The sequence below is a fragment of the Podarcis raffonei genome, chromosome 1, assembly GCF_027172205.1.
Source record: "Podarcis raffonei isolate rPodRaf1 chromosome 1, rPodRaf1.pri, whole genome shotgun sequence".
Taxonomy (NCBI): Eukaryota; Metazoa; Chordata; class Lepidosauria; order Squamata; family Lacertidae; genus Podarcis; species Podarcis raffonei.
Genome location: NC_070602.1, coordinates 96,804,155 through 96,826,451, shown reverse-complemented (window position 1 = coordinate 96,826,451; position 22,297 = coordinate 96,804,155). Strand labels below are relative to the sequence as shown.

The following is a 22,297-nucleotide window of genomic DNA, read 5'->3' as shown; positions in this document are numbered from 1 at the left end:
AAATTATTATTATTATTAAATTGCTGGCCAGATTTTTAAGTGTTTCCAAGCAATTAAGCCGCAATGTGAGATTTGATGGTGGGTTGTACCAATGTATGTACAGAATTATGGTATCCTAATTTTCAGGGGCATTGCCATTAATTAAAGGTCTTGATGCAGGAATCAGTGTGTGCAAATTGCAGACACTTAAATAGACTCAGCCAAATGACACACTGATATTTTGTTTCATACCTTTTTTTGAGGATTATCACTCAAATGAAAGGTCTGGGCAAAAAATGGAAAGTGCAGAAAATGAGGACTATGAAGACACCCAGTTGAGAAACCAGGTTAGGCAGCTTAGCTAATGGACCAGCTCTGAGTACTAAGCACTGGCATATTCCCAGAAACATTTTTAAAAATGGGTTTGCCTGCGTGTGCACGTTCCCAACTGTATTTGTTTGCTAAGTGGATTATAAATAACTACTTATTACCACAATTTTATTGCTGTTAAATCTGGTTCCAGAAAGAGTTGTTTGTTCAGCTAATCCAACTGGAATCGATCAAATTCAATTACCTTTTCCCATGCAGAGCTAGTAGTATCTCTGGATAATAGGCTTTATTGGATGCTTCATCCTAATAAATAAGAGAGTCGCTCACTGATTCATACTGAAAGGTTTGGAAAATGATGTTTTAGGACAAATGAATTTATTGCAGATTTCTGTTTGTTTTCTCACAGATCATCCCTTATGCCTTCATCCCATGTGTGTGGAAATGTCTTTGCTCCATATTGCTATGCTTAGTATGTTCATTTGAGTAACTCACACAGATGACAGTAGTTCTTAAACATTGGTACCTGGTGCCCTGACAGTAGACAACTTATGAATTGGAGCACATTACACCCATTAAGGGGGATACTGCAAAAAATAACATCCCTGTATCAAGGTCTTCACTCCACCTTTACTGAATAGATTAGCCCACTGTAAGGATGGCTGCCACATATTGTTTATCTTAGTGGTCCTAGTTAACATTCCTAGTAAAGGTAAAGGGACCCCTGACAATTAGGTCGTCGTGACTGACTCTGGGGTTGCGGCGCTCATCTCGCTTTAGTAGCCGACGGAGCCGGCGTACAGCTTCCGGGTCATGTGGCCAGCATGACTAAGCCGCTTCTGGCGAACCAGAGCAGCACACGGAAACGCCGTTTACCTTCCCGCCGGAGCGGTACCTATTTATCTACTTGCACTTTGACGTGCTTTCGAACTGCTAGGTTGGCAGGAGCAGGGACCGAGCAACAGGAGCTCACCTCGTCGCAGGGATTCGAACCACCGACCTTCTGATCAGCAAGTCCTAGGCTCTGTGGTTTAACCCACAGCGCCACCCGCGTCCCTCATTCCTAGTAACTGTATGCAAATACTTCTGCAGAAATCAACTCTAAACATGACACTTGGGGCAATTCCACTTCCACCCTCATGGTGAATGTCATGTGCGATCACAGAATCATATACAGTGGTACCTCGGGTTACAGACACTTCAAGTTACAGATGCTTCAGGTTACATACTCCGCTAACCCAGAAATAGTACCTCGGGTTAAGAAGTTTGCCGCAGGTTGAGAACAGAAATCATGCGGCGGCAGCGGGAGGACCCATTAGCTAAAGTGGTACCGCAGGTTAAGAACGGACCTCCAGAACGAATTAAGTTCTTAACCCAAGGTACCACTGTAATTGTGGAGTTGGAAGGGACCCCAAGGGTCATCTCCTTCAACGTCTACAATGTAGGAATCTCAACTAAAGTATCCATGACAGATCCAACCTCTGCTTAAAAACTTCCAAAGAAGCAGAGTCTACCACCTTCCGAGGGATGGGACAGGAGGGTAGATTCACAGAGTCTGCAGAGCCTTTGTAAATCAGCACACTGACAGTTGTCAGTTCTCAAATCTTTTTCCTCCCAGAATTCCTTTAGGTCTGTTTCTCCCTCAATCATAGAAAGCCATTATCTCAAGTCAGATCAATTAGCCCATCTAGCTTAGCATGGTCCGTATAAGAGATTGGGAAGCTATGGTCTTTCAGATTTCGCTTGACCAGAGCTCATACATACATACATGCATACAGTTTTATTTGTAAGCCGCCTTTCGACAGTTCAAACCATGCTCAAGGCAGCTTATACAGTGGTACCTCGGGTTACATACGCTTCAGGTTACAGATACTTCAGGTTACAGATTCTGCTAACCCAGAAATAGTACCTCGGGTTAAGAACTTTGCTTCAGGATGAGAACAGAAATTTTGCTCTGGCAGCGCGGCAGCAGCAGGAGGCCCCATTAGCTAAAGTGGTGCTGCAGGTTAAAAACGGACCTCTGGAACAAATTAAGTACTTAACCCGAGGTACCATTGTAACATGAAAAAATACATAACTACAACGTAACAAAAGTAGTCATAAACAATAAACATTAAAAATACACAACCAAACCAATTTCCACATCAAGCACAACAAAATCTAAAATAAATTGAAGCATACAATTGATAGATACTACGGTAATTCTATATGTACCTATTTGTGACGTTAATATAAAACATTAATTTCTACTTAAATTCATTTGAGGATTACTTCAAATGTTTCCATTTGGAAATAAATTTGTATTTACTTCAGTTTGATTAGTAGGGTTGTTGACCATTGGGTATTCTGAGGAAATAATGCATTTACAAATCTTTCATACCTTTTTGAATTGGCTAATTGGGTTGATCAATGTGTTTGTTGTGGAAATAAATGAATTTAGATTCATGAAGAAATAAAATTATATTTAATATGCTTTGCAACTGGGTTGTTGGGTGCTGGGTATATTGGGAATATATGTAAATAAATTAATTTTGCTGCTTTTTTTGACTGAGGTAGTCTGGGGCAAAGGGCCTCGTACTTTTAAAGGCTGATAACAAGTAGCCCATAGGAAAGCCTTAGCCTCATATTAGCTAGATACCTCCAGGCTGACGCGAGACACAAAAACGAAAGGAAACCTGCAGGTGGCTGAAAATAACTGCACTGCAGATTTGAAGAGCGTGGCTGTGTGGCGCTCACGTCCTGCTTTCGTGCCTCCCACAGGGCTTGAGCCTCTGCAAGAAGAGTGAGCCGGGTCAGATGCGGCACTGGTCCGATCCAGCGTGCACTTTTTTCTGCACTCCTACGCACAACTGCCTGGGAGTAAGCGTCCTTGGAAACAAGCAGCACTTACTTCTGAGTAGGCACGTTTAAGAATTCGAGTCTTGCATTCATAAGGGTTGGAAAGGGACCTCAAGGGTCATCTAGTCAAACCCCATACAATGCAGGAATCTCCGCTAAAGCCTCTATGGCAGGTGGCCAGGAGATTCCCCTTCTGCCAATACCGACCAACATTTCCTGCGGGAACAACCTCTGCCACTTCTCAGTGCAATAAAACACACACACACACACACACATATGTGTGTGTATACATATATAATATATATGTTTGTTTTCTTGCAGAGAAACATACACATATACACACACACACACATATATATATATGTGTGTGTATATATATATATATATATATGTGTGTGTGTGTGTGTGTGTGTGTTGCACTGAAACACACACACACACACACCAAACTAGTCAGAGATCTTAACCACAGTCGCACTGCGTTCCTAAAGTAGAGGGTTAAGCGCAACCTGACTTTGTTTTCAGCTGATTGGTGGAAATAAAGTCTGGCTTGAAGTGCAGAGGCTCATCTCTAACAAACATACAGGCGCGCGCGCGCACGCACACACATATATGTATACATATACATACACACATATGTGTGTATGTATATGTATACATATGTGTGTGTGTGTCACACAGAGAAGTGGCAGAGGTTGTTCCCGCAAAGTTGTGCGCGCGCGCACAACTTTGCGCCCACTTCTTACGTATTCAGAACGCCCCCGCCTCTCGCTCTCCCCGTTTCCCGCGCCGTCAGGTTTGGCGCGAAAAGTTTTCCCGGGCGGACGTTCCGGTGAGGCGTGGCCTCGGCCTCCGAGCGCTTCTGATTGGCGGGCGCTGTCACGAGGGCGTCGCTAGTGGCGCGAATTCTCCCCTCTGTCCGAGCCGGAGAGAAAGAAAGAAAGAGAACTTGTCCGCCATGGATTTAGCCGCTGCGGGGGATGCTGGGCTGGCGGCGGCGGCGGCGCCGCTGAAGCAAATCCGCGACGAGGTGGCCGAGAAGTGCCAGAAGCTGTTCCAGGACTTCCTCGAAGCGTGAGTCGTAGGAGCCTCAGGGCGAAACGGGGGAGGGGGCGGAGTTGGGCGCTTGGCGGTGGTCGTGCGCTACGCTTTGCTGGGCTAGGAGGCCTAGATAGCCACCCTCCACCTGGGAGCAAGCCCTGGCGCTCATCCGCTTCCCCGTAGCTTTTGCGCTTGTGCTTTCCCTTGGCGTGGGGGGGGGGGAGTGTATAGCATTTATCCCCTGACATCGTGCTTCTCCTGGCCCTAGGACGCTGTTGTTTTTGTTTTGTTTTGTTTGGACAGGTGTGTTTGATTGCTGGGATTGCGCCTCATTCCCAAATGTCAACAGGTGTGCCCTATTTATTTGGGGGGGAGGGGCGTACGGGGGGGCGCAGTTGCCCGCCCTAAATCAAACAAACAAAAAAATAAAAATTAACTACATAAATCCTGGCCACGCCCATGGAGAGAAGGATAAATATTTTACTCTGCTTTAGTTTTGTGCCGGTTTTAATTGTACATGTTATTTATTTACTGCTGTAAGTCGCCTTGAGTTAGGGTTTTTTTGGGGGGGAGGGACTAATAAGTTTAATAAACAAGAGTAGTAGTAGCGGTTTTCCTTTGCAGTATTCAGCATCCGCGGTTGCCTCCTCCTGAATAACCTTAACCTTTTGAAGTGCTGTGAAACAGCTTTTCAACAGCCCCACCTTGTCTTTGCTCAAATGTAAATCTGCTGCTGCAGCTTAAACACTTTTGAGGCTTACTTCTGAGGAAGTGTACATAGGCTCAGTCTGCATAGCTGCAATCCTATGCACACTTTTAATTATTTACGACTACATTTCTATTCTAGGATCTCAACGTGTTGCACATGGTTCTCTTCCTGCCCCATATCCTCACAACAACCCAGTGGGGTTGGGTGTGCTGAGAGTCAATGACTGGCCTAAGGTCACCTAAATGAGTTAAATGGAGATTTGAACCCTAGTTTCTCAGGTCCTAGTCTAACACTAGACACTAACCACTACACTATTACAAATCAGTAAAATCCTATTGAGCTCAATGATTCTTGCATCTGAGTAAACTTGCATAGGACTACAAAGCTTATAATGGGCTGCAGTGTGGGACTCCTTGATAAAAGGCAGCTATTTTTTTCTCATTTTTTCACTGATTACATCAACCCTCCTAACTGTAATCTTTATTTCTTGTAATCTGATGACCACACCACTGGGGTCTGTGTATTTTTTTCTCATATTTAGATGCTTCCTTCCTTTTCATGTGGCATAATTAGTGAAATGTCAGGGCTCTTCAGTATTCTGTGTGCAGCTTATACAAAATGAACATTTTTACTCGCAGCGATAACTCAGCTTTTCATTAGGTGTTCAGTAGCAGCAGGGGTTCCCTCCCATCAAGTGATGGTTTCTCATTATTAGCTTTTAAGCCATTCTCTTTATAGTCGTAGCACAGAGTGTAGCATGTGCACAGACTCACTATTTAGGAGACGATTCCTGCAAACTGTCCCTTAAAATATTGTTATTTTCAGATTTCAGAACAGTGATGGAGAAGTTAAATACTTGCGAGATGCAGAGGAATTGATTCGTCCAGAGAGAAACACGTTAATTGTGAGCTTTGAGGATCTGGAGCAGTTTAATCAGCAGCTTGCTACCACAATCCAAGAAGAGTTCTATAGGTAAGAAGGCTCCAGTAAACATGTTTTATTGAATAGTTGGCTCCATCATAACTATTTTACCCATCCTGGGTTTTATTAGAGGAGTTCTAAGTCAAGGCTGGGGAACCTGTGGACCTCTGGATGATGTTGGGCTCCCCCTCATGCCCCATAGCCAGCATGGGCTTTGGTTAGGGATGATGGAAGATGTAGTTCAAAAACATACGGATGGTCACAGGTGCCCCATTTCTGCTCTAAGTAACATTAAGAAAGAAGGGAATATGTTTTCACAGTTAAAGGTGCTTGTCATTCACAGCCCTCTGGTGGTGGTATTTTTAAAGTATAGTTAATTATACTAAATAACGTTTGCAAAGTTGTTACTTGAACAAAAAGCCAAACAGATTTGTCAGACCACAGTTTTATATTTTTCACTTGTTTTAATATTACTGTATTTTACCATTGTACTTTGCAAGATACTTTACAGGATAGAAATTCATGATGTATGCTGCTACTTTGATCCAAAGGGAATAAAATATAGATTTGCATCGCTAAAACTTTTTTCTATTTTAGAGTCTATCCTTTCTTGTGTCGAGCTGTAAAAACCTTTGCTAGAGACCATGGAAATGTTCCCCCCAATAAGGACTTCTATGTTGCTTTCCAGGACCTACCTACCAGACACAAGTAAGATACATTCATACTGTAAAGATGTAAGCATACAATTTAGTAAGGTAACTCCAAATAAGCTCCTTCTTTCTAGGATGTTATTTACAATTCAGGAGCATTCAAATTGCCTCCATTAACTTGTGAGTCATAGGCTACCCATCCCGATTATACCATCATTTCAGCTATCAGAATATACTGATAGCCAACATGGTTTATCAAGAAGAGTGATGCTGATGCACACAACCATACTCCCATCAAATTTTTCTTTTTTATACAGTTAAAAGAAAATGTGCAGGACATTGCCATGTGGATATGCTTCAGAAATATGGAGAGAAGTTTTTTTTTCAGGCTGATGATGTTTTGCATGAAGACATGGATAGCGATTTTGCAGATATGAGGCCTACTACCTGTGCTCTAGACCCTTGCCTGCCCTGACTAAGAAAAGTTGCCCAATAAGAACTAGCTGTGTGGGTTAGTGTTGTGGCAAATGCTTCTTTCCATTAAAGTATGAAACCCATTGGGTCTCAAGGTGGCATCTTAGCTCCAGGTTTCCCTTAATGAAATGGGCCTAGAAAATCAGTTCCAGCCTGATCATGAAATGATTTTGCTAGCCTTTGTAGGTGGTGACCTTTGCCAAAAATAAAATGGGGGAGTGTGTCTTGTTGATTCTGCTGGACCTTTATGTGGTGTTAGACACTGTCAACCATGGTGCCTTGTCTGTTTACAATATTTCAACAAGGTATTTTTAAAAGTTACGGGGAACAAGATTTAAAGTCAGCAGCTCAGGTTCCTAAACTTCTAAAGGTTTGATTACGTCCTCTGTTTAAATGTCAGGGAAATCATCCCACCATATTCAGTTCTGCTGTGAGCAGAACAGGTACTTCTTTGTTCTTAGCTACAGAACAGTTTGTACTTGTCAGTTCTGGTTCTCTTTGGACAACAATGGACCATAATAGGCCATGCACTTGCTATCTGATTTTCCGAAATGTATTTTAAAACAGATGAGCTTTTGAATGTGACTTTGTTCTTTAAACAGAATTCGTGAAATGACGTCAGCTCGAATTGGATCGCTAATGCGTATTAGCGGGCAAGTGGTCCGCACCCACCCGGTTCACCCAGAGCTCGTAAGCGGAACATTCCTGTGCCTGGATTGCCAGACAGTGATAAAAGATGTTGAGCAGCAGTTCAAGTACACACAACCCAACATCTGCAGAAACCCAGTTTGTGCCAATAGGAAACGGTTCCTTCTGGACACCAACAAATCCAGATTCGTTGACTTTCAAAAGGTAATTCAGCAATTGTCAGAATTTCCGCTGGGTTTGAAAACATGATGTGATGTCAGGTTAGTCTTCTATACTTGACTGGTCTGTAAAGTTAAATAAACCATGGTTTGGCACCACATGAACTGTAATTTCCTCCCTGCTTTCACGGGTTTGTGGCAAACCATTGTATGCCGTTTAGTCTAAATTGACAAACAAGTTTATGCTTGCCTTGGCATCCAGAATCAAAACATCTTGGTTTGCAGGTAACAAATCTTAGTTTGCTGGTTTTGGATAAAATAGTAAACTAAACTATAGTGAAAGGACGGGAGTCTTAACATGCAGGAAGGAGAAGGAACTCAGGTGCCTGACGGTAAAGGCCTGTTGATGTAGGATTGAACAGTGATTTAGCATTATGTCCTGTGTCTCTTTAAGTGTAAAGTTTTGCTCTTACTACAAGTGGTGAACATTTTGCACAGGAGATCCATTCCTGGCCCTTGTACACATCAGCGGAGCACGCATAAGTCCACTGTGCCCTGTTCCACTCCTGTCTTGCCCTTTTCTGGGTCCAACCTGTGCATCAGCAGTCACATGTCAGTCGGATGTACAGAAAACAGTCACCACCTGCACTTGAATAAAATGTAGCAATTTTTGTGTTTTTCTTGTGTGTAAGTGAAAACCTGCCAACTGAGGATACAGTGGATGCATCTTACGAAATGCATTCTAGCTTATGCCATATTAAATTAGTTTGTCTTTAAGGTGCCACAAGGCTGCATTGGTTTCGTTACAGCAGGATAACACAGCAGTCCCTCTAGAATATCTTATGGGCAGCTCTTGTAAATTACTGCCATTCGTCTTCCAGAATGCTCTATTCAGACCTGAAAGTTCTCTTGTTTTCATAATTGAAGTGACTGGAGTTCACTCATGTCATGCTCCCACTGGAAGGAAGGGATGAAGTCAGATTTCCCCAGTAACTTTTCCCTGCAATTGTCTGCATGAGAGGTCAGGCACATATACACACGCACACCTTGCACAAACGGAAGGGGCCCAGCCTTCCTTTCACAGGAGGTAAGCTCACAATCCAAACTAAAGTGTGCATATATTCAACCTATTAAGAATAATTTTCTGTAGTGAAAAATGTATTTAATTATCAGGTGTTTTTCAGAACCCAAAGAGCAAGATGCACCTTGTAAATTTAGGAATCTGTCTCAGCTGCTGTAGAGATCAGCAATGGCGCTGAGAAGTGATCTCATTGTGTAGCCTATAGGGACCACCTAGTCTCTCTAGATATTTTTTCACAATATTAGAAACATTCTTGACTTTACCATTTTGAACCACATGCGTTTTGTTGCTGTACAGACCTGTCACATTTGTAAAGTGCTTTCCACTTAAGAAGAAAGGTATATCAACAAAAATCTCCTTTGAATGCAGGCTTAGACATTTGTCGTTGATGGAAGACTAAGAGCTATATTTGACAGAATCTTTTGCTGCTGGTGTATTGCTTCTTTGGTGGTTGTCTTCTGTTGCTTTGATTGGCACTTGTCCAGTCTCTATCCTAGGGGTTGTGGATTTGTGTCTCGTCTTCTCCGCCTTCATGTTGTTGGACTGTTGGTCCCATAACCTCTGAGCATTTACTATGCTGGCTGAGGCTTATGGGAGTCAGAGTCCCAACAACATCTGTAAGCCCACTGGTTCCTCACTCTATTCTTTCCCCTCCTCAGTTTTTCCCACAGCCGTCAGCATGGTAGAAACAAGCTTGCACATCTGACAGTGTTCCCTGTAAGATTTGCCCTTTGCCTACTGAGGGTGATCTAGACATTTAAGGGAACCTGCTTAATAGCTGTGCTGTTTGTTTTGTTTTATGGTGATGCTCCATGATAGCTATCAGATAGAGCCTGAAAATTAATCAGGTATCAGGGCTCCTAGAAACTTGATGTTGGTAATCTCAAAAATTCTGGGTTCTTAAAAATGTAAGGCACTTCATTAGGAATGGAGCATTATTATCTCTCCCCCCCCCCCCGGTAGTCTTCATGCTGGAAACATTTGGGTTCAGTTTTGTGACATTTTCAGGTAAACTAGTAATGATAAGATAACTTCCTGCCTCTTGACAGCTTGCTTTTCCTATCTCATCAGGTCCGTATTCAGGAGACACAAGCTGAGCTACCCCGGGGAAGCATTCCTCGCAGTGTTGAGGTGATACTGCGGGCTGAAGCTGTGGAATCGGCCCAGGCTGGTGACAAGTGTGACTTCACAGGTTCCCTCATTGTTGTGCCTGATGTGTCCCAGCTGTCTACCCCAGGTTGGTTGACCCTGAGCAGAGCAGAGCAGAGCAGTGGGAGGGGCTCTTTCCTTGTTCAGAAATGGCATGGTTATAGCGAGTAGGTGGAAAAATGCAGAAGAGCTAGGGGTGAACCAATGGAGGAAAAAACTGAATAATATAATTTTAGAATATCTAACTGTGAAGATACACAGAATGAAAGGGTTTAAGCTCAGTGAGAAAGAGGAGGATTGGTTTGAGAAGATACTGAATTATTTGGGTAGGTTTGAACAATTTGGGGCAATTAAAATGTTAAAAGTTAAATAAACCTTGTGGATGGAAGAGTGTTAACGTATATAAAGTTGTACATATGGTTGATTTGAATATGTTGTTACTGATTATGTATACCCAATGTACCAGCTGCCTGGGAGGGTTTCACTGTTTGTGTTTTGGTTGTTGGTAAAAAAATAAATTAATAATAAAAAAAGAAAAGGCATGTGTAGGACAGCCTTCCTGAAATTCTGCAGCTTCAGTATACTTCAAGCAAAAGGCCAGGCTCGTATTAATTTATCTGTGGTGTGGGAGCTTATTCGGTGCAGGCGTTGCTATTCCCACCCACGTTCCAAAGTGAAGAGCTGTGCCTTTGCCTTTTTCAGATGTGTAGGCTGAAAATGACCACATGTTCCTGGAGCAGAACTTAAAACAGGTCTTGCTCTTATAGGTGTCCGAGCAGAAACTGGCTCTCGTGTGAGTGGGAAAGAAGGCTATGAAACTGAAGGTGTCAGAGGACTTCGTGCACTTGGAGTCAGAGAGTTATCCTATAAATTGGTCTTTCTAGCATGCTACGTTGCACCAACGAACCCAAGGGTAAGCCTTCCTCAGGAAGAGGAGCTTCCAGAATATTTTTCTTGAAGATATTAATGATGGGATTTGGTTCTCTTGTCCCCGGGAAAGGTGAGCGCCTTCTGTCCCCTTTCAGTGTATCACTGCGCCAAGCAATAGAGTAAAGTGGTAGATTGGACCCCTTTTAGATACTCTTATTCAAGAACTAGAACAGCGGAGCAAATTCTGGGCTAGAACCTTCCAACCTCATCCGCTTGGGGGAGTATTCTCCCACCTGTAACCTGAAATATTTTATTGCATTCTGCTGCCACATGTTGAATGTTTAGATCCAGCCCTAAATGGTCTCATTTTGGAGATATTTAAATTGAAGTCCTCTTGTGACATACTTCCCACCTTTGCCTTAAGGCAGTGATAGGAAACCTGTGCCCATCCAGATGTTGCTTAATTACATTCCCCATCACCCCTGAACATTGGGCCATGGTGGTTGGGGCTGGTGGGGGTTAAGAGTTCAACAGCATCTGGAGCCCGCCCAACGTCCCCTTCCCTGACTTAAGACTTAAGTTACTTTCTAGTCTCTGCAATATATTTGCATTTTTATATATTTTCCCTCAACCCTCTTTGTTTTAGTTTGGTGGCAAAGAGCTGCGAGATGAAGAACAGACTGCAGAAAGCATTAAAAACCAGATGTCAGTAAAGGAGTGGGAAAAAGTATTTGAAATGAGCCAGGATAAAAACCTTTATCACAACCTTTGTACCAGCCTCTTTCCAACCATACATGGTAAGATCTAATTGTGGAGCCATAGTAATGATTGCTATCGTTGACTAATTTTCTAGTCAGCTGGAAGCTTTCAAATTAAATTCCTATTGTCTAATATGTATTCATGTCTTTGTTTTGTTTTGTTATCCCTTCTGAACAGGAGGTATCAAAACAGTGAATTTTGTTTCCTGTGTGTCATTTGTGGTGTTGTACCCAAAGAGTAAGATAGGAATACAGCAATTGAGAGTTACATGCAGTCCTTTTTAAGATTATTTGCCTGTTTTCTGGCCGTTTTTGCAAATACATAATGCTGCTTTTCTGTTTATTCTTTTTTCACGGGACCATGGAAAAAAGAGCCCCTAGTTTTGTTTTACCTTTTACTTCAAACCTTGCTGCGAGAACATGATCCTGTAATTGTGGGTTTTAATCTGTACAGATAACTTCTCTGGCTTTTCCTTATTCAGTAACCTCTGCTCTAAAAGATGATTATAACCCTGGACTCTGATTTATAGACCATTTAAGATAGCTTATTCCTGTTGACTGCTCTGTTATCTTGGTAATCACTCTGTCCAATACAAATAATTTTGAACTGTAATATTTAAGTATGTTTAGCGATCACGTCCCTTGTTTGCGTTTTAATGCCATATCGGGGAGAGGTGATGAAGCAGCTATGATTTTGAGACTTTCCTGTGGGTATCCACCAGGCTGGTGCTACTCAATCAGAACAGTAGCATGTCAGAGATTTAACCAGTCCCTGAAGAAACTTGTTTGAATTTTGAATTACTGTCTGAAGCCAGCCCATAACAACAACTAGATCCTAAGCTTTTCTCCTGCATTGTGTTCTTAGAATTGACTCTAAATGTGAGCGTCCCCAAAACTAACTGTTAGTTATTGTGATGCAGGTAATGATGAAGTTAAGCGAGGGGTTTTACTCATGCTGTTTGGTGGCGTTCCTAAGACAACAGCAGAAAGCACTTCACTTCGTGGTGACATCAACATTTGTATTGTTGGTGATCCGAGTACTGCCAAGAGTCAATTTCTTAAGTAAGTTTCTTGCGAACTAGTGTATGGTTAACTTGCATTGTCACTAGGTAGCTGGCTACAAGTACTTGTTCATGTATGTTGTGTTCAGGAGATTTAGTCACTGGTAAGAGGATATAGGATTGCTGCCTCTGTAAAACAGTGGCTTTATGCTGATTTCTGTGTTGGTCTTTTCTGTCTCTTTACCAGTTATTCTGGTTGTGGATTGTAGTTGTATTTTGTTGTCTTTTAAATTTGTGATGCACCAAGAAGATGCTGTTAATTGGGTTGTAGAGACTTTCAAAAATAAAAAAATGATGTGTGTGTGTGTGTGTGTATATATATATATAAATTACATATCTATACAAACATGTGCTATTTCTTTACATATGAAGAAAAAGAAAATTAGGTAGTAAATAGAAAATTCATAAAGTACTGTAATAAAAAAGGAAAAGAAAAAAAATAAAGAAAAAACAAAGATATGAAATAAAAAAATCAAAAGAAGAGAAGACAACATTATTTACACAATAAAGGTGTTCATCGACACAATCCTTCCCATCCTTCTCATTATACCCATTCTCATAATATAAACATTCTTTTTTAACAAAGATTTGTATTGTATAATATCATTTCTTTCTGCTTTGTATGTATTCCTCAAATTGTTTTCTTTACAAATATCACTCAATTTCTGCTAATATGACCAGAATATATTAAAACGCCTAGGTGAAAAAGACTGCTCTTACCCCGGCACTGAAATGGTAACAGTTTTGATGCCAGGCAACCTCCTTGTGGGGAGAGTGCCCTCCATTATGACTGCTGAGAAAGTCCCCCACCCCCGGTAGATGCCCTCCATTCTCCTGGTGGAAGGAATACAGGGAGAAGGGCCTCTGCAGGAGATCTTAAACACTGAGCAGGGTGCTGCTACTTCTTGGAACAAAAACATTGTAATTGCTAAATAGGCTTGCTTTCCCCCCTTGCTCATGGCTATCAAATAATCATCTAGGTAATTTAGAGCCCTTCAGCCTGCAAAACTTTAAAGTCAACTGTAGTGTTTGTGTTGCCCTTTCTGATGCGAATTGCTGAGTAGCCTGCCAATTTGAACCAACAGGCACGTGGAGGAGTTCAGCCCCCGAGCTGTCTACACCAGTGGAAAGGCCTCTAGTGCTGCTGGCTTAACGGCTGCTGTTGTGAAAGACGAAGAGTCCTATGAATTTGTCATTGAAGCTGGAGCTCTAATGTTGGCAGATAATGTAAGTTATCCAATGCATAGTATTTACTAGCTCTGAAAGGAGGGGTCCCATTTGTTTTCAAGTGCAGAAGTACAGTTGTTGAATCTGCACTCTCTTTTAGGGAGTCTGTTGCATTGATGAATTTGACAAAATGGATATGAGGGATCAAGTTGCCATTCACGAAGCTATGGAGCAACAGACTATATCCATTACTAAAGCAGGAGTTAAGGTAAGTGGCTGTGTGTTGCTTGAACTTTGTGTATCCTTTGCTCAGATGGTATTGGAGAGAGATTTCTTTGCTTCTCCAGTGACCTTTGGGCCAGATCTTATTTCCACCTTTCCCATTTTCTGTCAAATAGTTTCATTCCATTAGAAGAACTAAGGAACTTTTCTTACAACTGAACGCTTCTAGAAGAGGGTGGCAGTCTGTAGTCCATATCCAGGATATCTTCCTCTTCCACAACCCTACGTCAAAATTAAGCCTGGTGACAGTAGCAGCAGCAACAGTATTGCTGCTTACCTGGGCCAGTGCAGGGGCCCAGAGGGTGGTAGGAAGTTAGTGGCTATGAGAGTCCTGCAATAGTCCCAACCTCATGGTTTTTCTGCCCCACCCCATCCAGGAAAGCAGCAGGAGCACTACTGTTGGAAGACATCTGCACAACACCCAACTTTCCATGCTGGTCACTCCTGTTAAACATTTCTTCCAGAAATCTGTCCCACTGTGAAAAACTGGATAATTGGGCTATAATCCTTTGCAGGCTTTTCTGGGGAGCAAGCTCCATTGAACCCAGTAGGACATGCTTCTAAGCAAGAAAGTTAACAATTGGGCTGCAATATACATCAAGTTAGGTGTCCATAATTTCATGAAGTTAGTGGCTTAAGCATCTGATAATTAGGGGCATGTTGATGGCCTTAAACAGCAATAGAATGTATTCCCTTTGAAAACCCCATCCACATAAACAATGAAAAAAGTAGCCTGCAATGAAATATGCTGATTTTCACCTTTGTTATAAATGTTGCAGGGAAAATATAATAAATGCTTTACTATCGTTCTTACGCAGTGTTCTTGGAAATCATTTTCCTTTGGATGTATTTTGGTAGGGTAGAGGATGTTTTTTACATGATTGATCAGACTGACGCCCAGGCACCATTGAAACTGCTGTGTTTTCTTCCCCAACACTTTTGCTTTATGTAATTTGTAATTTGTTAACAACTCTACACTGCTTAGGAAAAGCAAACAAACATGTTCTTGTTTTAACAGGCTACTTTGAATGCCAGGACCTCTATTTTGGCCGCAGCTAACCCAGTTGGTGGACGTTATGATAGAGCAAAGTCTCTGAAACAGAACATAAACCTATCAGCCCCCATCATGTCTCGATTTGATCTCTTCTTTATTCTTGTGGATGAATGCAATGAGGTAATGTGTAACCTACATACTGTATATTATGCATTTTAGATTCAGAAATATGCAAGCTATAAATACAGTTGTCTAGGAATTCTCTTTTCTTACCCATTCATACTCTTCCCATTGGTGCATTTTAATCCCTTCCATTGCCATGTGTGTGCCTTTGCTCCCCCCACAACCATTGCTACATTTCTGTCTTAGTCTGCCCATTGCTTACACAGTGGCACATATGGGGTGGGAGTAGCGTAACCTGAACATCTTAGAATAATGTGGCAGATGCAATTTTATCTTGGGATCCAAGACATTAACCCATGGGTAGGCAAACTCAGGCCCGGGGGGGGTGTGGATGCGGCCCAATCGCCTTCTCAATCTGGCCTGCAGATGGTCCGGGAATCAGCATGTTTTTACATGAGTAGAATGTGTCCTTTTATTTAAAATGCATCTCGGTTATTTGTGGGGCCTGCCTGGTGTTTTTACATGAGTAGAATGTGTGCTTTTATTTAAAATGCATCTGTGGGTTATTTGTGGGGCATTGGAATTTTTTCATATATTTTTTTCTTCCAAAATATAGTCCGGCCCACCACATGGTCTGAGGGACAGTGGACCGGCCCCCTGATGAAAAAGTTTGCTAACCCCTGCTAACCCAATGACAGAGTTAACTGCATGGGCACCCATGCCGTGCACGGGGGGGGGGGGCTGCGGCGTCAGCGGTGGAGCGGGTGATCCCCTGAGCGCTTTGGCGGCAGGGCGGGCAATCCCCCATGTGGCGACATGCCTTTTTGTCACCTTCCCCCCTCAGTGATGGCACTCGGGGCGAGCCATCCCCACCGCACACACCCCTTCCTACGCCCCTGCAGCAACCCCAAGGAAGTTGTGGAAGGAAAGTTCCCCATCTCTCTTGTGTCCACCTGACTAAAAATCCTCCTCAGAGTGTTGGGGGGCATTATTGAATAATGTAGGATGATGTGCAGGAGATTGCTTTAGGAAGGGAGAAACATCCCAATGTATTTTTGTATCTTCTCTCCTCTCACACAAACACACACCTCAGGGTAGCTGGCAGGTAATGGGGGCGCTGGTGGCTGCGATGCAGAAGAGGGAAAACTTTCCTTCTATGAACTCTCTTAGGAGCCAAGCTGATGGAATTATTTGGCAGCTTGTGCATAATAGAATATTTAGTCCTTTAAAAAAATGTATAAAACAGATTGCTTCTACAACAGATGGTAGTTTTTTAAAAAAAAATCCTGTTTTGGTGTTCTCTTTTCACCTCTAAAGACTCAAATGAACTCACTGACTGGACTAATTTGGTATCTATTCATGTATTGGACAGCTCAGTTTCATTTGAACTGCTTGCATTACGTAAACAACCATCAAGATATCCTCAAATGTTTTGGCCGTTGCTGGGTGCTTCATTGTTATTCTGTTGTTTTGTTAATGATTTGTTATAACTTTAGTTCACGTATTCTGACCAAAACCTACCCCCTTAGGTTACAGATTATGCCATTGCAAGACGCATTGTGGATCTTCATTCTAGGATAGATGAATCGATTGATCGCCTGTATTCGCTAGATGACATCCGAAGGTATCTTCTCTTTGCCAGGCAGTTTAAACCCAAGGTAATGAGACCGACTTCAGCATTAGGTTGGGATAGCTCAGTCAATAGAGCGTGAGACTCTTAATCTCAGGGTCATGGGGATTGGACTAGATGACTCTTGTGGTCCCTTCCAACTCTACAAGATCTGTGATTCCAGAGAGTTTGAGCACAGCATGGCATGAGAAACCTGAACTGATACTACTTTGACTTCGACATAGTTGTTGCTAATGCTCAGGCTCACGTATGCGCATGCCTGGTTAATTAGGATGTAGTGTAACTGGTATCTACTTCTGTGGCAGCGATTTGGAGCCAGTTGGGTTTGCCTAAAGTTTAGTGTGTCTGTTGTTTGATGCAGCAAGAAGTGTTCAGGTGAGCCATTGTGGTGCAGTGATTGGAGTTTTGGACAAGAGAGACCAGAGTAGGAATCCCCACTCAGTCATGAAGCTCACAGGGTGACCTTGGGCCAGTCACTCACAGGGTTGCTGTGAAGATAAAAAGGAGATGGGGGACAGATTGTGCATGCCACCTTGAGCCCCTTGGAGAGCATATAAATACAATAAATAAATAATTTTGTATTGTATTTTTGTGCCGCTTTTGTCAATGAAAGTAGACAGGCACGTTTTAATTACGCAATAATTTTTTTTAGACTGATTTTTTCTTGTTGTTCGTTGCAAATAAATGTCAAATCCATATCCAGCTGTTGATCTAGTTTGTAATAGAAGTTTGACTCTCCCGCCCCAATGAATATATGAAGTTTATAAATGGGAAGAGGTGCACAGTTTCACTGTAGCTTACCACATTTTCCTTTCATTCGTTCTCCAATAGATTTCTAAGGAGTCGGAGGATTTTATAGTTGAACAATATAAGCGCCTTCGCCAGAGGGATGGTTCCGGCATTACAAAATCGTCATGGAGAATCACAGTGCGGCAGCTGGAAAGCATGATTCGGCTGTCGGAAGCAATGGCACGGATGCATTGCTGCGACGAGGTAGCTAAACTTAATGGGGCAGCATGGAGCAGGACAGAGCTTTGACCAAAGCAGCTGTTCTTAACATTTTTAGTCTGTTTAAACATATAGCTAAAAATGCCCATGGTTCATTCTCATCATTTTAAGCATACATTTTGGGATTACTGTCGCTTGAAATGAAAACCTTTTATATGAATGGTACATGTTCAGTTTGTAACTAGTCCAGTGCTAGCTTATGTTTCTACATAGGGGTGGAAATGCTTATCCCTCAGACGTTTTTAGCTGAAATTTTAGACCAGCTGCAAGTTTTTGTGTGGCCCACAAGCCTTCAGTCTTGCAGAGAGAGAAAGAGAGTTAAGTAAAAGACAACAACTTTATGAACTGTATCTTTAGCTTTCTTCATTTATAGAAGTTGGTGGTGTCTGGCTTTTGACTGTGAATCCAGTGTTAGTGGAGCCTTCCTCCTTGGCACAGGGAAGGGGGACAAGTTGGAAAGTACTCTTGTTGCTTCTATGGCCAAGAGATGTTTTGGAGCCCATCAATTGTATTGTGTGTAAATTGTTGCACACGTATATTTTGTTGTACACGACCTTGGATATTTTTTTATACGAGTTCATGGCATGTAAATTTTTTAAATAAATAAATAATGTGTGTTTGGACAGTTATTTCTTTATTCATCTTGACTCTTCTTAAATATTTGTAAAGGTCCATCCAAAACATGTGAAGGAAGCCTTCAGGTTATTGAACAAATCCATCATCAGAGTTGAAACTCCAGATATCAATTTAGACCAAGATGAAGAACAAACCATTGATGAGCCTGAGGCCCAGGATGGAGTTCAGAGTGAGTAATTTGCTGATGAACTATAGACTATATCAGACTTCCACAACCTGTGATGCCCTCTAGAATGTTTTATAATACAGCTCCTATTGTCACTGGTCATTGGTCATGCCGGCTGGGGCTGTTGGAAGCTGTGATCCAGAACATTCAGAAGGCATCAGGTTGGGGAACACCTGACAAATGTTTTTACCTGATAGCCTCATTGAAAGCTGTTATGATAAAGGTCACAAAATAAACCTCTTAATAATAAAATAATTCTTGGACATTGCTTGTTTCTGGGTCCAGTTCAGGTTCTAGTTTTGTCCTTTGAAGCCTTGCACAGCCTAGGGTTCTGCATGTCTGAAGGAGATAAATATATACACACACACATATACACACACATATATTATATATATACACACATATATTCAGACACCAATACACACATATATATACATATAAACATATATCTACACAGATATACACACACACATATATATATACATATAGACACACACACACACATACATGTGTACATATATACATACATATACATAGACATACATATATATATACCTCCAGTACTCTTGAAGCATAGTTAAAAACAAGCTATGGTTTAATGTGTAGAAAATCAAAGTTTCTTCCTGGCTTTATTGCTCATGGTTTGTTTTGAAGGAGAAAAACGCCCAGGTTCAGACTTCATGACAAGTCAGACTCTGGCTTGTTTTCTTGGCAGTGCAGCAGCAACAGGAGGCACAGTGGAGCAGAGAATATTTTAGCAGCGTGTGCTACCACACTGTGCATTTGCCTTAAGCCAGTAGGTTTAAGATCTCAAGTGGAAGCTTTTTTGTGGTGGAGCTCTTGCTTGGCATTCCCTGCTTGGCATCTTCTCAACAAGTATTTAGTCCACCAAAAAGCTTTTAAATGAATTGGATTTTTATTTGAAACCTGTTTTGTTTTAAAAAATAAAAATAGAAGGCATTTTGTTCTTTGTTTTTTTATTTTATATGTGGTGGACTTAGTGCGGACTACTAAGAGAACCTTTCTGTGGACCCAGTATATAAGCTTTAAACCACAATCATGTAATCTGTTACCAAGGAGTAAGTCCCATTGAAGTCAGTAGGGCTTACCTCTGAGCAGATATGTGTCTTATGGAGCTGTAAATCAGTCAATAATGTGCATTGGTCTAATCAAGATAACAGTACATCATATCTTTCATATTTATTGTTTTGAAAATAAGAACTATGCCCTGAAATCCTTATGGCTACAGAACTGAAAATGATAAGGTATCTGTTTGGAAGACTCCATAAAATCTCAGTCACCCAGAAAATATAGATAACATCATTTGATATGAACTGCTACACTTTCAAAATGTTTGTTCTGGGTGGAGGGCGGGGAACAGGCAATTAAGTCATTCGTGATGTGCTTCTATTGTGGCTTCTGTCCCCATCTTGGCATAATGTGTACAAAAACTTTCTGTGCTCAGGAGATGGAGATACTGCAGTCGTTAATGGCTTGGTGAACGGCATCAATGGACATGCAGATGATCTGAGCAAGGATGTGGCACCAAAGGCTTCCCTAAGGCTTAGTTTCCCTGAATATCGCAGAATCTCAAACCTCATTGTAATGCATCTGAGAAAATCAGAAGAAGGTAATAAAGCATTGTCTTGGTGCATGCGGAATTAAGTACACGCTTAGTAATCACATTGCATGTTCTTTGAAATCCAAGTGCAAGCCACTGGGAAGGTCTCAGAATTGCAGCGTGTGGGGTTAAGTGGTTTAAGCCATCCCTCCCCAGCTACAGTCCCCATGAAATCATCTCCTTCTCCCACCCTCCGACTTACCATTACAAGATGATTTCCCCCTAATGCTAACTGTAGCAAGAGTGGGGGGAGGAAGTAGGGCTGTGGACAGCCTGCCAGATTTGATTTGGGGCTCAATTCAGCAGTTTGGATCAGCAAGTTCAATTTCCCTCTGCTCTTTACCCCACCCCAAAAAATATAAATCCTGGATTGGAAGGTCTTAGCTGTAAATAAAAAACGAAGTCCAGCTCCCCTTCTATGCTGCTGGCAAGCGTTTTCCTTATATGGTGTCTTGACTTCCTGAATCATTTTTGAAACATTTTTGAGGCGGTCATTCTGGGATTTCAGAGTGTTTATCATCATCATCACCTTGCTTTCTTTTCTTCCTGCAGAAGATGATGACGCCTCCTTAAAAAAGAGTGAACTTATCAACTGGTATTTAAAGGAAATTGAATCAGAAATAGATTCTGAAGAAGAACTGATAAATAAGAAGATGATAATAGAGAAAGTGATCCATCGTCTTACACACTATGTACGTACACTTATACCTGAAATTGTAAGGTTTTTTTGAAGTAAAAATCTTACTTTAAATTCCTTGAAGGATGTGATGATAAAAATAATGTGGTCTTTGATTAGCTCAGTGCCCCATCCTATATGCTTGTTTACCTCGTGACACATGGCACTGTGTTAAATCGGTCTTGCTTCCAAGCAAGTATATACAGAATTGCATGTCCTGTTGTGTTTAGTGGAGCTTAGTTCCAGGTAGGTGTGCATATGATTGTAATCTAAGGTTGCAATACTGCACATACTTGGGTGTGAGTTCACTGAATCAGTAGTACATTCTTCCCAGTAGATATGCAGAAGAATGCACTTGATGAGCTGTTGGTGGTAGCCTTTAATTCTGGCGCACATAAGTTTTGTGAGAAATGGAGATGAAGAGGGCATAATATTAATTGCTCAATTGGAAGTCCAGTGGTATCTCTGGTTACTTACTTAATTCGTTCTGGAGGTCTGTTCTTAACCTGAAGCACCACTTTAGCTAATGGGGCCTGCCACTGCTGCCGCACCACCACCATGCGATTTCTGTTCTCATCCTGAAGCAAAGTTTTTAACCCGAGGTACTATTTCTGGGTTAGCGGAGTCTGTAACCTGAAGCGTATGTAACTTGAAGTGTATGTAACCTGAGGTACCACTGTAAATCCTGCTTTAAAGCAATGGCATTTTCCTTTGAAGTAAGTATGCTTGTGACTGGGGTGTCTTACAACGTGTGACCTAGGACTCTTCGGAACATGACCTGACTGAGGCTCTCTGTATTTCAGGACCACATTCTAATTGAGCTCACACAGACAGGGCTGAAAGATTCCGTGGAAGGACAGAGCATTGATGAAGAAGACCCTTACCTTGTGGTTAATCCTAACTACTTGTTGGAAGACTAGGGATTATGAAACAATTCTACAGTCACAACGTATCCATTCCCTATTGGAGACCAGCACTCAACTGGCTAATTTTATATCTTATCTGTCTATCACTGTTGTACATAGTTGGCTACCCAAAAAAAAGCTTTGTCACATAATTCACCCATCCTCTGTTTTTAATTCTCTCTTATTAAGGGAAAAGCTTCTCCATTCCTTTCCAGAAAAAGGGCCCTGCAACCTAACAGGGCAGCTTTTTAGAACAAAACTTCCATATCCTCAGCTCCTTTTATCCTTTTTACATACTTTTTTCTGCATCTCTGTAGCATAATCTTATGTTGTAGGTCCCCTTGACTCCTATCTTAATTTGTGAAAAATAAAGCATTCCTTATATACAAAATGATTTCTTTTTCTTTTTCTCTACAGAAATAGGCCCA

The 22,297-nt window shown here is 41.7% G+C and overlaps 1 protein-coding gene across 1 annotated transcript; it reads left to right on the top strand.

Moving 5' to 3' along the window:
- The first annotated feature begins 4,032 nt into the window (after window positions 1-4,032).
- MCM6 (minichromosome maintenance complex component 6) lies at window positions 4,033-22,260 on the top strand. Its single transcript, XM_053405663.1, has 17 exons — window positions 4,033-4,215; window positions 5,717-5,863; window positions 6,410-6,520; window positions 7,539-7,788; window positions 9,895-10,060; window positions 10,740-10,885; window positions 11,489-11,639; window positions 12,521-12,662; window positions 13,747-13,888; window positions 13,989-14,096; window positions 15,129-15,284; window positions 16,757-16,885; window positions 17,689-17,850; window positions 18,535-18,670; window positions 20,133-20,297; window positions 20,841-20,980; window positions 21,768-22,260. Exons 1-17 carry the CDS (start codon window positions 4,100-4,102, stop codon window positions 21,882-21,884), a joined length of 2,484 nt encoding a protein of 827 aa, XP_053261638.1. The 5' UTR covers window positions 4,033-4,099; the 3' UTR covers window positions 21,885-22,260.
- Window positions 22,261-22,297: the final 37 nt, after the last annotated feature.

Bases quoted from the DNA above. Each gene is read 5' to 3' on its own strand.
- MCM6 (XM_053405663.1), top strand. From the start codon at position 4,100: ATGGATTTAGCCGCTGCGGGGGATGCTGGGCTGGCGGCGGCGGCGGCG. The intron at 10,061-10,739 runs GTTGGTTGACCC...TTGCTCTTATAG, and splicing joins GTCCCAGCTGTCTACCCCAG to GTGTCCGAGCAGAAACTGGC. The intron at 15,285-16,756 runs GTAATGTGTAAC...CTACCCCCTTAG, and splicing joins TTGTGGATGAATGCAATGAG to GTTACAGATTATGCCATTGC.